The sequence below is a fragment of the Pocillopora damicornis genome, chromosome 6 (genome assembly GCF_964200805.1).
Source record: "Pocillopora damicornis chromosome 6, jaPocDami1.2, whole genome shotgun sequence".
Classification (NCBI taxonomy): domain Eukaryota; kingdom Metazoa; phylum Cnidaria; class Anthozoa; order Scleractinia; family Pocilloporidae; genus Pocillopora; species Pocillopora damicornis.
Window position 1 is genome coordinate 21,099,767 of NC_142675.1, and position 13,983 is coordinate 21,113,749.

Consider the following 13,983-nt stretch of genomic DNA (forward strand, 5'->3'; position numbering starts at 1 on the left):
ATTAAAGATTTATGACAAAAAAAAAACCTTTTAAAGAGAGTCTTTTGTTATAAATTTTTGATAAGTTGTTAAAATGGGTTCCCATGTACGTGTTAACTCAATAATTTACATAGAGAACTTCGTAATAAACGTACCAATGTATAATTAATTCTCAATAAAGTTTGCTTTTTAGCTACATTTCAGAGCACAAATTTCCTTGTAACGAGGAAATGTTTAAACGTTGATGGCATTATTCATTGGACGTTTGTCCATATAATTTAGAAAAATATGATAGTCTTCTTAGGTGTAAACGAACAATAACCGGAAAAACATTCAGATATTAAAGAGGCTCCGTAGGGTTTTTGACCGCGCAAGATCTGTGTGCGAACATAGCGCATAGTTTTCGAGAAGTGTCTTGCACGTCAACTCTCGGATTATTTTAGATCAATGTTGCCACCGTTCCTGTCTGCTTATAGAAGGGGTTACAGCTGTGAGGCGGTACTTCTAAGTTTGATTGAGGACTAGAGGATTGCTCATGACAATGACTGTTTTGTTGGCGCAGTTTCTATGGATTTTAGAGTCGCGAGTCGTTGGTTTGATGATAATAAGCTAGTGCTCAATCCCGAGAAATGTAAGTGTATTATTCTTCCAAAAAGCTATCCTAGTGATCTTTCCTTTAGTATTTATGATGTGTAGGTTCCAATCGTAGACCATTTAGATCTTATAAGTGCAACTGTCGATAACTCGCTAAATTTTAGCAAACACATTGCCAAGATTACTAGGAAAGTTGGAAAGCAGTTGGATGTTTTGAGCGGGCTAAAGAGCATGCTTTCAATTTCCTTGAAAATGTGCCTCTACAACTCGTACGTAATGTCTTACTTCACTTACTGTTCTGCTATTTGGCTCAACTGTAATGAGTCTGATAATCAGAAGCTGGAAAGGCTTAATGCGAGAGCTCTAAGTTGTGTCTACAACAAACGGGTGCCCCATTATGGTAATGATGACTACCGTTTAGCTTTGTCTAAGCGTCGACTACAGGACATTGCTAGCTGTAAACGGCATGTTACCGGAATATATAGGCAGACTTGTTTGTCGTACAAAATGATGTGAAAAACTTAAGAGGCACCAACAAGCTCGTCGTCGCAAGTAAGAATACTATAACCCATGGCTTAAAATCTACATCTTTTATTTGTGCCAAAGTGTAGAATTCCTTACCAACGACAATTCTTAGGGAGTTTTAGGAATGCTGTAAGAGAGCTACATTTCCAATGTACGGTCTATTAGGATCTTTTCACTGTTATAGTTTTCAAGAGTTAAGATTGTTTACTAAATTAAAGTAGTTAGAAAGTTAGTCATTAGTCATTTTTCAATTTTTCGTCAGTATATTTTACTTTTTCGGCATATTAGCATATGGCATATGCATACGGCATATTATTTAAAGTTACTTAAGTCACTTACTTTCAGTGAACATTCAATTCTAAGATTGCTCCACTATACTGTAACTCTTTCAATTGCAAAAATTTTACATAATTATAATTTGAATTCGAAATCTTAATTTTAGTTGTATTGTCTTACTGTGGCGTTTCTAATATGGTGTCTCGACGCCCTTCTGTTTTACTAATTCTTATTCAAATATTATTTTGCCTGTTACTTATTTGTTTTTCATTTATTTTATACTTATTGTTATCAAATTATCATATACACTTTTTCTACCTATGTACTACTAGGGGCCTAATCAGCCTCATTAACCCGAGTTGAAATAAAGTTACTTAAGTCACTTGCTTACAGTGAACATTCAATTCTCAGATTACTTCACTATACTATAGCTCTTTCAATTGCAAAAATTTTTATTTAGTTATAATTTGAATTAGAAATCTTAATTCTAGTGGTATTGTCTAATTGTGACGTTTCTAAAATGTGCCTCGGCGCCCTCTTTTTTTATTAGTTCTTATTCAAATATTATTTGGTCTATTATTTACTTGTTTTTCATTTATTTTATGGCTATTATCAAATTATCATATGCACTTTTTCTAGCTGTTGTGGAGAAATTTCGGTTTACTGTAGGTTTCTTGTGTCGGACATATTTTTTGTGCAGACCTGGTGTTTGGTATGCTAAAAGTCTGATTTTATACTTGCATTGAGGGCTAGTTCGCAAATCTTGATAACTAATAATTATTAATAACAATTATAAGTAGTAACAACGATTAGTAATGATTAAGCAATAGAACACACTTTCTATCAGTTTACCGGCCAAATTACTCACGTAGGATGCTGGAGGAGGAAGAGAAGTTTGTAAATCACGAGCCGAAGGTTGCAATCTATAGTCTGCTGAGCAAGTTCTCACTCTGGCGTTTGAGGAGAGAAGGGAGAGGGGATGGATAAATGAAAAAGGGCTCTTTTCAGTACCTCACCTCCACTTTCCCATTCTAATTGAGCTTTCTAACGAAATAAATGGATTGAAAGAGTTTACTGCACCAAAATATATCCCATAGCTTTGATGTTTCTGTCACCATTATCTGGGGAATGAGATGCTACGTTTCCACACGCATTGGAACCTCCTCTAGTACCAAACCCAATTCTGGAGTCACAAGTACCACAATCGTTTTCCTGGTTTGCTACATAGCCAATTCTTGCAATACCTACAGCATTAAAACCCTCCTTGTTACAGTTTAGTTGCAAAGAGCCCTGCGCACCAATCAACTTCTTCCACTTGTTACGACCCAGTGAAGTAGCGCGGTATGTCCCATCAGCAATCAGTGAGTGCAGAGAGTTGGCTTGCTTGTTAATGACAATAAACCTGAGCTGTCCTTTTATCTTCATACCGAGACAGATCCTTGAGAAAGGTGTGTTCCAATAGGTCGGTAACTTGGTCTCTTGTGAGTCAAACCCAGTCCTCCCGCCGGGGATGTTGTATTGGTTTTTATCCCTCCAGTAGTGAGAGTCATAGTCAAACGTTGCCTAAAAAGAATTAAGAGGATTTAATTTATCCTTAAACATAAATAACACCATACATAACCAAGGGCAGGACCATCATGAAATCAATAATACAGCTATCAAACTCTACCCTACTTGCAGGCGGGTTAATTAGCAATTTGTCGCGTTTTTAGATATTAAGGTATTGTAGCACTTATGTCAGAAGAATTTCCGTAAGCAGGGGCCGCGAGAAGAATACGGGTGATTCTCTCTTAGTTTCGATGCTTCTGAAAATGTCTTTCTCGCGCTTCATCACCCGCAAGAAAACCCCGCTAAGAATATTTCGCCAAATGAGGCTTACCTTATTGCCGTCAGTCTTCATTACAGGGGTCCATCCTCCATCACCGCATCCAAAATCTCCCATCTGACAGAGAACTGTGATTGGTTTAGAGTCCAGGTCTAATGTAACCAGTTGACTGGCGTTTGACCTGTTTGATACGAAAAGAAATCCATTTGGGATCATATGTGTTTGCGGTCAGAAATCTTCTCTCGACGTCGAAACTATTCGATAATTTTGTCTTTTTCATTCTCGAATAGAGGATCATTGGGTATCACTTACTTGAAAAGGTTGTAAGCTTCTTTGCAGGACCCAGTAACTAAATATAAATAAAAAAAACAAAAGTCAGGTGTTTAAGATATTTTGGCTCTATCACAGTCCAGTGGGGACAGAAGTAGAGTCGTTGAACATTCTTGTATCAAGCTATTAGCAAAATCTTTGAGCAATGAGAGATGATAAACATTACTCTGGTACCAGTTATAATTTACTGCCGAGGGAGGGGGGGGGGGGTCAGAGGATTTTGGTCGTGTCACGATAAAATTTAACAGATCGTCCCCCCCCCCCCCCCTCAGTTAAGGCTCTGCAATATTCTTACGACCCCCACTTATTGGCAGTTTTAAAATTGACAGTCAATTTCTATAGTTCCCCCCACTTTAAACTCTGTCGGCGACAACTGATTCCCCCTCCTTTCCCCCTGAAAATCGTTTGATCCTCTAAAAATCCTCTACACCCCCCCCTCCTCCGTGGTGAATGATAGTTGATCCCTAAGGAGAAGTAAAAATAAAAATAAAGATTTAGTTCCCCACCTCAGACCTTTTGATATCGTAGTCAGATGCTTGAGCACCAAGAGATTCAACATCTTTATGCATTGCATTCAATGTTTTTTTAGTTATATATATTCGGTAGCTATTTTAGAACATTTTCGAGCCGTAAGGTCAAGTAGAGAAATTTTTATCAGTCACTTGAGAATTTTAGTATTTAATGTTATTGGATGTATATCAGTTACAAAACCATGCCAAACAATTCACCTTTTTCACAATATTCTCCTATGAAGCCTTCCGCACAGCGGCATCCGAATGAACCATCTCTATAGTTTGTGACACAGGTAGCCTCGTGTTGACAAGGTGACGAAGAGCAAGGTGACTGTAGAGAGACAAAGTAGGAAAATGGTTCATGTATTTTTCAAACGCAGCTGTAAATCTATAAATATGTGGTAAATAGGGGGTACATGAATCCGCCAACCCGCGCTAATCCGTTGATCCGGTCCGGATTTGTTTTAGTATAAATTTATAAATATAAATTTATAGTATAAAGACCTCATATAATGGCATCCATGCTTTATTATTTTTATATATTTTATATTTTATATATATTATTTTTATTATTAAGATTTTAGCTGAGTTTTCTGACTTTGCTGGTATTTGAGAAGGTGGCTTTATGAGGTCAAAAATATATTGCTAAGCCGTTGGGATCTATGAGTCTGGAAAGCTTTCCTAACTGTTTCGAACATTCGCAGAAAATGAAGAAGTCTGTCGATAAAACAATTTAAAACACAAATTGACTAAGGGCTGACCATAAACAAAATCTGTTATCTTGACCAAAATCTTCAACCGAGTCACATGTATTTTCTTAGCATGCTGACGTGCCTGGGAAACAGAAGATGGTAAGTAAGTAAGATGGTGCGCGGCACGAAAAAGTGTTTGCATGCTTTACAACGTGCCATAGAAATACGGTTGTCACCACAATGAATACGACAACAGACCGACATCATTTGCAGTGGCTTTAACCTGACTGCCTTCTCTTTAAGATCTTGGCAAAGCTGTCAAAATTTTAACGCGTTTATTTGTCAAAATTAAGAAATGTTTCCTACCTCAATGGCAAAATGATGCGAACTTTTATTCCCTTTATACTCTGTGGAGTTTCTGAACTTATCAGATGACAACAATTCGCACCAAAGTTTTCCATGGGCTCCTTTGAAGGCGGCCAGGTTTACAGAAAAACAGAACGGATTGCTGAGACATTCTAACGTGCAGTCAAACACATCAGACACTGCCACTGTTCCAACAAGCGGCACATTCAAGTGATGAAACTCGTGTTTAATGAATGTACGTCTCAGGAAGGTTCTTGCGGAGGAGGCGCGGTTGCCCTCGCGATACACGGGGTTTGATTCTGTAACAGGAAAGAAGAACAGTTCAGTAATAAAAGGACATGGACATGATGGCACCACTCACAGGAGGGAGTGGCGAGGAAGGGACTGGCTGGTTACAAAAGAGGATAAAGTGGCCTTTAGAACGCTACCCCCTGTAATGAGTAATTGTTGTTAATATAATCTTCCAGAAATTTCCAGACGGCTGAGTCATGCTGACTTGCATACCATAGAGCTTTCTGGAAAATTTTATCAAGTCACGTATTTATTAGGTAATACTTCTAAGTAAGTAAGCTTTTGGAGTATTCCAGAACACTTATGTAGTAGTAGTAGCGGTAATTGTTATCGTCGGAGCGACGACTGTTTTTGAAAGCTATACCGAGAGAGAGTTACTGCGGAAGATTGCCCGTTCTTGGGGACTTTGGAGACAGCACTGAGATTGTGTCAGTGGTGAGCTGGGATATAAACTTTGGTGGTTTATTAACCATAAGTATTGTATCACTTTTAGGAGTCGCTCCTCGCTAAAAAGATTACTCGCCGTTTAAAATAGTAGTTGAGTTTGTGGAATTGGAGCGTTTTTCTGTCAGTAAGATTATACCGTAACATGCACCCCCCCTTCCCCATATCATTCAAAATAATTGATGTTTATCATAACTATGGGACCCCCCCCCCCCCCCACTTCTCAAACGAAATTTGTATTCTTGCTGTATTAGGATGTTGTGGAGTACAGCGAATAGGTCACTGAGAATGGTGGAAAGCGATAGATATAAAAAAATCCAGGGATATTTTGAAGTATCGATAGCTAATTTTAAGCTGCTCCACGCGTTTTACTCTCGCTTTGTTTTCGGAACAGTGCTCAGTTCTATGCCAGAATTGTTGTCATGGTTATCAGTTGATTAACCATTTACAAGTTGTGTTGGACGTTGTTTCACTGTCCTTTTTACCACAACACAATCATTGACAATCTCTTTGCTTATTCTTAAACCCACACAAATGAAAATGTTGGCTTGCTTGATTCAAAATTACAGTCAAACCTCGAATTTGTTTCCCCGTGATTTTCACCTCAGTTAAGCAGTCACCTTTGCCAAGCGATTGCAATCACCTTTTAGTGAGTCTGAACGGCCTCTTTGTATTATCTTCCACCTGTATTGAGTGGTCACTTAAAGTGGAACTACTTGAATAAAACGAAGAATTATCCTTGAAGAAAAATTTGATCCATATTTTCCTTTCGAAATTAACGTCAGTAGAACTTTTGAGCGAGGTTTTGTACAAAAAGTTGTCAATAATGGCATAAAATGGCGCTTTTTTGTCGTTGCTTAAATTAACCTTTATCTTTATAGTCTGTTTTAAGCGGTCAGCCTGGCATTCCTCGTGGGTGACCACTTAATACAAGTTTAACTGTAGTTCGTCATGAAAACAAACATGCAAGATATTTTAAGTGTTTTAAACGATATTTAGCCCTCTATTTACGGAAAGATATGTGACGTTTGATTAGAGGCCTAAAAATGCTATTAGATCATACGAGACCAAGGTAAACAGTCGTTAATAGAGAATTCTAACTTCCCCATGAATTTTTTTCTAGTTGGAGGCAAATTTTGTCAGCTCCCTCGTGTTTATTTGGCAGTCATCAATTCCAAATACCTGAAAGGTTGGAAAATCTTGCAACACTGTTACTTTGGTACCTGTTTTAATTTCAGAATTCATAAATTTTGCCAATTGAAAGCAAAACAGTTATTATTTTCAATAGCTTTTAGCTGTCTAAACATCTTGGGTCCCTTGACTTTCGCCAAATTTAATTAAAAATTTTCCTCCAGTATTCATGACTATTGCCCCGGCCCTCGGTCGAGTTGGGTAAAATCGGGTGTTATTTCCCAAGATAAAGAAGAATAACATATGGAAAATTCAGTTCGGTGAAAAGAAAACCGTTTTGTTGAACACTTAAAATGATCAAATAGCAAATAGATGTTTTGCAGCCATTTCAACAAACCATTTCGATTTTAATTTATTCAATATTTCTTCAGGAAGCTCATAAACATAAATCTTTATTGTCTTACCTTCTCAGTTATCAACATCTGCTATGTCATTTATCATAGTTATACGCGCACTCTGAGAGAATTAAATACATTTATTCACTGAGGTAACATCATGAAAAAAATTTTGCATATTAAGTCACAAACCTTCAAATAGTAAACATTTCTAGCTCTTCGGTGCTGTAATGTTATCATTAGTTCTCTTCCTCAGGATTAATTATCTAACTATATCATATTACTTTCAAACTTCCCTCCGGAAAAAGGAAGAACATCAGTCAATGATCTGATAGACATAGGAAATCGAATGTTTCTGTGAACCCAATTTTAGAAGTCTTTCATAAATTATTTTAAGTAAAAGCTTGGCAAGGTCGAAAGCCTGTAGTTAACCTTCGCAATTTTATCCAGGTCTAAAGAAATGTTGCTGTTTTTGGCTACATTTAGAATTTAACTTGAAGTTGAATAAAGGCTTTTTCAATCAATGGCCTAGCTTAGTCTTGAAAAATATTTTTTAATGTGGAGTGATGGAGTGTTATTTGCATTTGACAAAGTTGAAGTGTTGAACGTTATAGGGCAACAGATCGACTTCAACTATGCAACTTTCACAAATTAAATTTTACAACAGCAGATATATATGAAAGGAAGTTAATTAAACATTGAGATTATGCCATTCAATAGCGTCCTAAGATATCAGGTTTAAAGAAAATTGTCGAAACAAGTTTCTAAAGAGAATTCAACTCCCATCACCACAAGCCAAGAGGAAATATAACCAAAAAAAAAACGAAGACTGATGGAAGTCAGGGAACATCGGACTTATATCCAGATTCTGGGTTGAATGAATATAAATGAATGAATATTGCTAACATCAATGTTCTAACACTAAAAATAATCAAAAGAGATACAATTCAAACGCGTCTAACAAACCTTTTGGAAAGGCTTGATCTGGAATTAGAGCAGAGACTTCAAATAGAAGGGGACAAAAAAGACCAAAAAACATGTTGAGAAGAGATCTCGTGGCTGATCCGGAGATATTTTGCCTTGCCTCTTATGCGACTTGTAAGCAACCGAAATATTGACTACAACCAATGTAATTTGAGCGATTCCAGCTGCTACCAATTTGCTGACGTACAAACCAGCCCTTTCCTTTGTTTTTGGAACAAAAATATGTCGCAGTGCTATGGTTGAGTTTTATAAGGGCGGAGGGGAAAACGAGTCAAAAATGGGGTTTGAACTCATTTCAGTTATAAAATGATCCCATGACCCAATTTCCGTTTTACTCTTCCCTTAATTCCAAAAAGGGAGCATTTTTAAATAGTATCGGATGAACTGATCGCGCAATGAGCATTTACTTACACCTAAGCTTTCCATTAACATTCAGTCGTTTGGGTTTGTTTCTGAGGGCAACCTGAATCGTCCAGATAAAATTCTCTGTTTTAAAATTAGGATAAATTTACAATATCCAGTTTGTAAACGTAGGCCTCACGTGAAATGCTCAGCTAAAGCTGAGTGCTTTGAAATGATTTTGTAGAATCACCGAAATCACAAGGCCTGAAAATATTTCCATGTCACTAGTATTGCAATCGCGGAAAACGTTGTATTAAACTAACGCCGCCGTATCAACTCGCTTACTTCTGGGATCTATAAACCAACTCTGCGCACCGTCTGTCGAACATTTCTCCGCTGTGACATTTTAGCATTAAAACAAACAAAATCGTTTATTCCCTCTCTTCCTCTTCCTTTTCGTCGCTTATTTTCCTGGAAAATTTATACTGCGAGTTAGATCTTTTTGGTGGCCATTAGGAGTGCGAGGGAAGGGTTAATAATAATGATAAAGGAAGTGTAACCTGATAAGTTTTCCCATTGACAAGTTTGCGACGGCAGTGTTAATGAAAGATAATTTCGAGTATATCAAGGCCAAAGTTGCTATTTAAGGAAAAACTTGCCAACGAAAAATCAATTGACAGTACAGATGACTTGGCAAGAAGGAAAATCAGAGGGTTGTCGTGAAATTCTGCGCTATGACAAAAAAAAAAAACAGAAATGCCACATGTGGGTTATGAACAATTATTAGGTTTTGGAAACCTATACATATCATTAAAGATTTATCACAAAAAAAACTTTTAAAGAGAGCCTTGTGGTATAAATTTTTAATAAGTTGCGAAAATGGGTTCCTATTTACGTGTTAACTCAATAATTTACATAGAGGACTTCGAAATAAACGTACCAACGTACGATTAATTCTCAATAAAGTTTGGTTTTTAGCTACACTTCAGAGCACAAATTTCCTCTTAACGAGGAAATGTTTAAGCGTTGATGGCATTATTCATTGGTCGTGTGTCCAGATAATTAAAATAATTTTTGTTCCTCTTCCCAAGTATAAACGAATAATAACGGGGAAAAGCAATATTCAGATGCTAACATCAAACAAGTATCAAGTGCAAATAAAAAAACCTTGAGAAAACGCTGTTTCTGACATCAGAGCAGAGAATTGAAATAAAACGGAATAGACAAAAATAAAAAAACATGTTAAAAGAAATCGAATCTTCTCGTCAGCAAAGGAAAGAATCTTAGCTTTGTTTCAAATGCGATCAGTGACGAACTGCAGTCAAGAGCTAATTTTCCTGTGAACATTTCCATGACGCTGATTTCAACCAATAGAATTTTAAAAATGATTGCAGCTGCTTCGACTTTTCTGACGTGCAAACCAATGCGGTCATTGTTCACTCAAACATGTCAATAGAAACAATTTTATCTTGTATTCCTACCACTGAGAAAGTGAGGGAAGGGGTGGGCGCTTATTCAAAGGGGGGGACGCTTTTTTGACATTATGAAAGAGGGAGTAGGCACTTATTCGGGGAAGGGTACTTATTAGAGCGTGGGCGCTCAGTCGAGGATATACGGTATTCATTATTTGTAACCTTTATTCCGAGCAGACATCATCTTATTTTAAGTATCTGATGAACTCTTGTATTTGGCACAGTGAACATTCAATTCTAAGATTACTCCACTATATTGTAATTCTTCTAATTGTAAAAATTTTACATAATTATGAATTTGAATTAGAAATCTTGATTCTAGTCGCATTGTCTTACTGTGGTGTTTCTAATATGGTGTCTCGGCGCCCCTCTTTTTAACTTATTTTTATTCAAATAATCTTTTGCCTAATGACTGTAAATATATGAAAAATCATATTTGTTCAATGCGGTGAAGAAACGAATATAAACGATCCTCGCAGCTATGAACACTACTGCACTAGTAGTTGAAATAAGACCAGAAAAAAAAATTCAGGCCCGCACGGGATTTGAACCCATGACCTCTGCGAGACTGCGACACCGGTGCAGCGCTCTATCAACTGAGCTAATGAGCCAACTGGGAGCTGGTCCAAATCAACCATCCAAGTGGTGAATAATGACTTACTTGTTTTTCATTTATTTTATACCTACTGTCATCAAATTATCATATGCACTCTTTTTAGCGGTTGTGGAGAAATTGCTGTATAATAAGGTTCTTGTGTCGGACGTATTTCTTTGTACAGATCAGGCCCCGGTTGTTCGAAGATCGGATAACGCTATCCACTGGATAAATCTCTATCCAGTGGATAACGCTCTACGTTTTGCTATTTTATCCGCTGGATAGCGATTGATTAGTTGGAGAGCGTTATCTACCCTTTATACAACTAGGCCCTGGTATTAGGTATAGTATATAGTCTTTACAAGTGATTACATACTTGCATGAAGGGCTAGTTCGCAAATCTTAATGATTAAAAATAATTAATAATAGTTATTATTAGTAATAATAATTAGTAATAGTTAAACAATAGACCACACTTTCTATCAGTTTACTGGCTTAATAACTCACGTGGGATGTTGGAGGAGGAGGAGAGGTTTGTAAATCACGAGCTAAGGGTTGTCAAAGAAATATGCAAAAAGCAAAACAGATAAAGCTCAATATGATTTGGTCAGCAAAGGCCTATTAGTGGTAATGTTTGGCGAGTGCCTGAAAATGTCTCGTGTTGCTATCCTGGCTTTACTTCTTTTTTAAGATTTAAACATCACAGCAGTTTTAGTAACCAGTCAACTGAATTTCCGTAAAACATAGGGCTCAAAACGTTGTACAAATGGAACCCATGCGGGAAAAGTCGTCTCCACCCGTCTTCGCACTCGCCGCAAATTGGAAAAAAAGCAATTTAGAAGCCGAACTAAACAGCAAGCAATCTATCGTCTCCTTAGCAAGTTCTCACTTTGGCGTTTGAGGGGAGAAAGGAGAGGGATGGATAGATGGAAAAGGGCTTTTTTCGGTACCCCACCTCACCTCCCACATTCTTCGTGAGTTTTCTAACGTAATACATGGATTGAAAGAGTTTACTGCACCAAAACATATCCCATAGCTTTGATATTTCTGTTACCGTTATCTGGGGAATGAGCTGCTACGTTTCCACACGTAGCGGAGTAATCAGGATATCCTCCGGTACCAAAACCAATTCTGGAGTCACAAGAGCCACAACTGTTTTCCTGGTTAGCTACATAACCAACTCTTGCTTTAGAATGAGAACTTTTAGTACATACAGCATTGAAGCCCTCCTTGTTACAGCTCAAATGCAAAGAGCCCTCCGCACCAATCAACTTCTTCCACTCGTTACGACCCAGTGAAGTAGCGCGGTATGTCCCATCAGCAATCAGTGAGTGCAGAGAGTTGGCTTGCTTGTTAATGACAATAAACCTGAGCTGTCCACTTATCTTCATACCGAGACAGATCTTGGAGAAAGGTGTGTTCCAATAGGTTGGTAACTTGGTCTCTTGTGAGTCAAACCCAGTCCTCCCGCCAAGGATGTTGTATTGGTTTTTATCACTCCAGTAGTGAGAGTTATAGTGAAACGTTGTCTAAAAAGAATTAAGAGGATTTAATTTATCCTTAAATGTAAATAACACGATGCATCACCAAAGGAAGGACCTCATGAAATCAGTAATAAAGTTAGCGTACAAGCCATCAATCTATACCCTACTTCCAGGTCCTTGCAGGCGTTTTAGATATTAGGGTATTGTAGCACTCATGCCAGAGGAATTTCCGCAAGCAGGGACCGCGATAAGAATATTTGCAATTTGCTAAGAGATTCTATCGTAGTTTCGACGCTTCTGAAAATTTCTTGCTCCCGCTTCCGCCTTATGGGGCTTACCTTGCTGCCGTCAATCTTCATTAGAGGCGTCCATCCTCCATCTCCGCATCCAAAATCCCCCATCTGACAAAGGACTGTGATTGGTTTAGAGTCAAGGTCCAGTGGAACCAGTTGACTGGCGTTTGACCTGCTTGATACGAAAAAATCCATTCTTGATCATATTATTGGAGGGGGTAAGTTTCTAAAGAAACTGTGGTGCTGGGTCGGTGGGAGAGTATAACAGGGTAATTTACTATTATCAACTGAGTTGATAACGTAAATAGGCCACCGTAAAGAGTTTCAAAGCTGACGTTTCGAACGTTAGTCCTTCGTCAGAGCCCTTCGTCATTTGCTCGAAACGTCAGCTTTGAAACTCTTTACGGTAGCCAATTTACGTTATTAACTCAGTTGATAAAAATAAATTACCCCGTTTCCGGCGAACAATCTTCTCTTGACGTCGAAACTATTCGGTAATTTGGTCTTTATTTTATGCCCGAAAAGATAATCATTTGGTATCACTTACTTGAAAAGGTTGTAAGCTTCTTTGCAGGACCCAATACCTTAATGTAAAGAAAAAAAATAAAAGTTAGGTGTTTGAGATATTTAGGCTCCATCACAGTCCAGTAGGGGACACAAAAGCAGAGTCGTTGCACATTTTTGTATCAATCTATTAGTAAAATCTTTGAGCAATAAGAGATGATAAATATTACTTTGGTACCAGTTATAATTTACTGCCGAGGGAGGGGGGGGGGGGGGAGGTCAGAGGATTTTGGTTGTGGCACGATAAAAGTAACCCCCCCTCAGTCAAGGCTCTGCAATATTCTAATGTATCCGCTCTCCTCAGTCCCCCTGAAAATCATGTGATCCTCCAAATCCTCCACTCCCCTCCCCCGTGATAAAAAATACAATTTTTGGTGCCTGAGGAGAGGTTAGTAAAAATAAAAATAAATATTCAGTTCCCCACCTCAGACCTTTCGATTTCTCCGTCAGGTGCTTAATTAACTTGAACATCGACAGATTCAACATCTTCATGCATTGCCTTTAATATTTTTTTTGTTATATATTTTCGCTAGCTATTTTAGAACATTTTCGAGCCGCAAGGTTAAGTAAAAAACTTATAGCAGTCACTTGTGAATTATAGTATTTAATGCCATGCCAAACTTTTCACCTTTTTCACAATATTCTCCTTTGAAGCCTTTTGCACATCGGCATCCGAACGAGCCATCTCTATAGTTTGTGACACACGTAGCTTCGTGTTGACAAGGTGACGAAGAGCAAGGTGACTGTAGAGAAACAAAGTAGGAAAATAGTTTATGTACTTTGAATAGGGAATACATGAATCTGCCAATCCGCGTTATTCCGTCAATCCGGTCCGGATTTGTTTAAGTATAATTTTTTCATGGTATAAACTTCATATGATAGCATGTAG

At 37.8% G+C, this 13,983-nt stretch overlaps 2 protein-coding genes across 2 annotated transcripts; both read right to left on the minus strand.

Annotated features, from left to right (window-relative positions):
* Positions 1-1,151: 1,151 nt before the first annotated feature.
* Positions 1,152-8,498, minus strand: LOC149044376 (uncharacterized). The gene is made up of 6 exons (XM_089210721.1): positions 8,327-8,498; positions 5,100-5,398; positions 4,258-4,372; positions 3,512-3,548; positions 3,254-3,380; positions 1,152-2,937 (listed from the first exon to the last, which is right to left on the minus strand). Exons 1-6 carry the CDS (start codon positions 8,397-8,399, stop codon positions 2,446-2,448), a joined length of 1,143 nt encoding a protein of 380 aa, XP_089066847.1. The 5' UTR covers positions 8,400-8,498; the 3' UTR covers positions 1,152-2,445.
* Positions 8,499-10,305: 1,807 nt separating this feature from the next.
* LOC149044377 (putative skeletal organic matrix protein 5) lies at positions 10,306-12,659 on the minus strand. The gene is made up of 2 exons (XM_089210722.1): positions 12,576-12,659; positions 10,306-12,282 (listed from the first exon to the last, which is right to left on the minus strand). The coding sequence occupies exons 1-2, from the start codon at positions 12,636-12,638 to the stop codon at positions 11,764-11,766; spliced, it is 582 nt and encodes a 193-aa protein (XP_089066848.1). The 5' UTR covers positions 12,639-12,659; the 3' UTR covers positions 10,306-11,763.
* Positions 12,660-13,983: the final 1,324 nt, after the last annotated feature.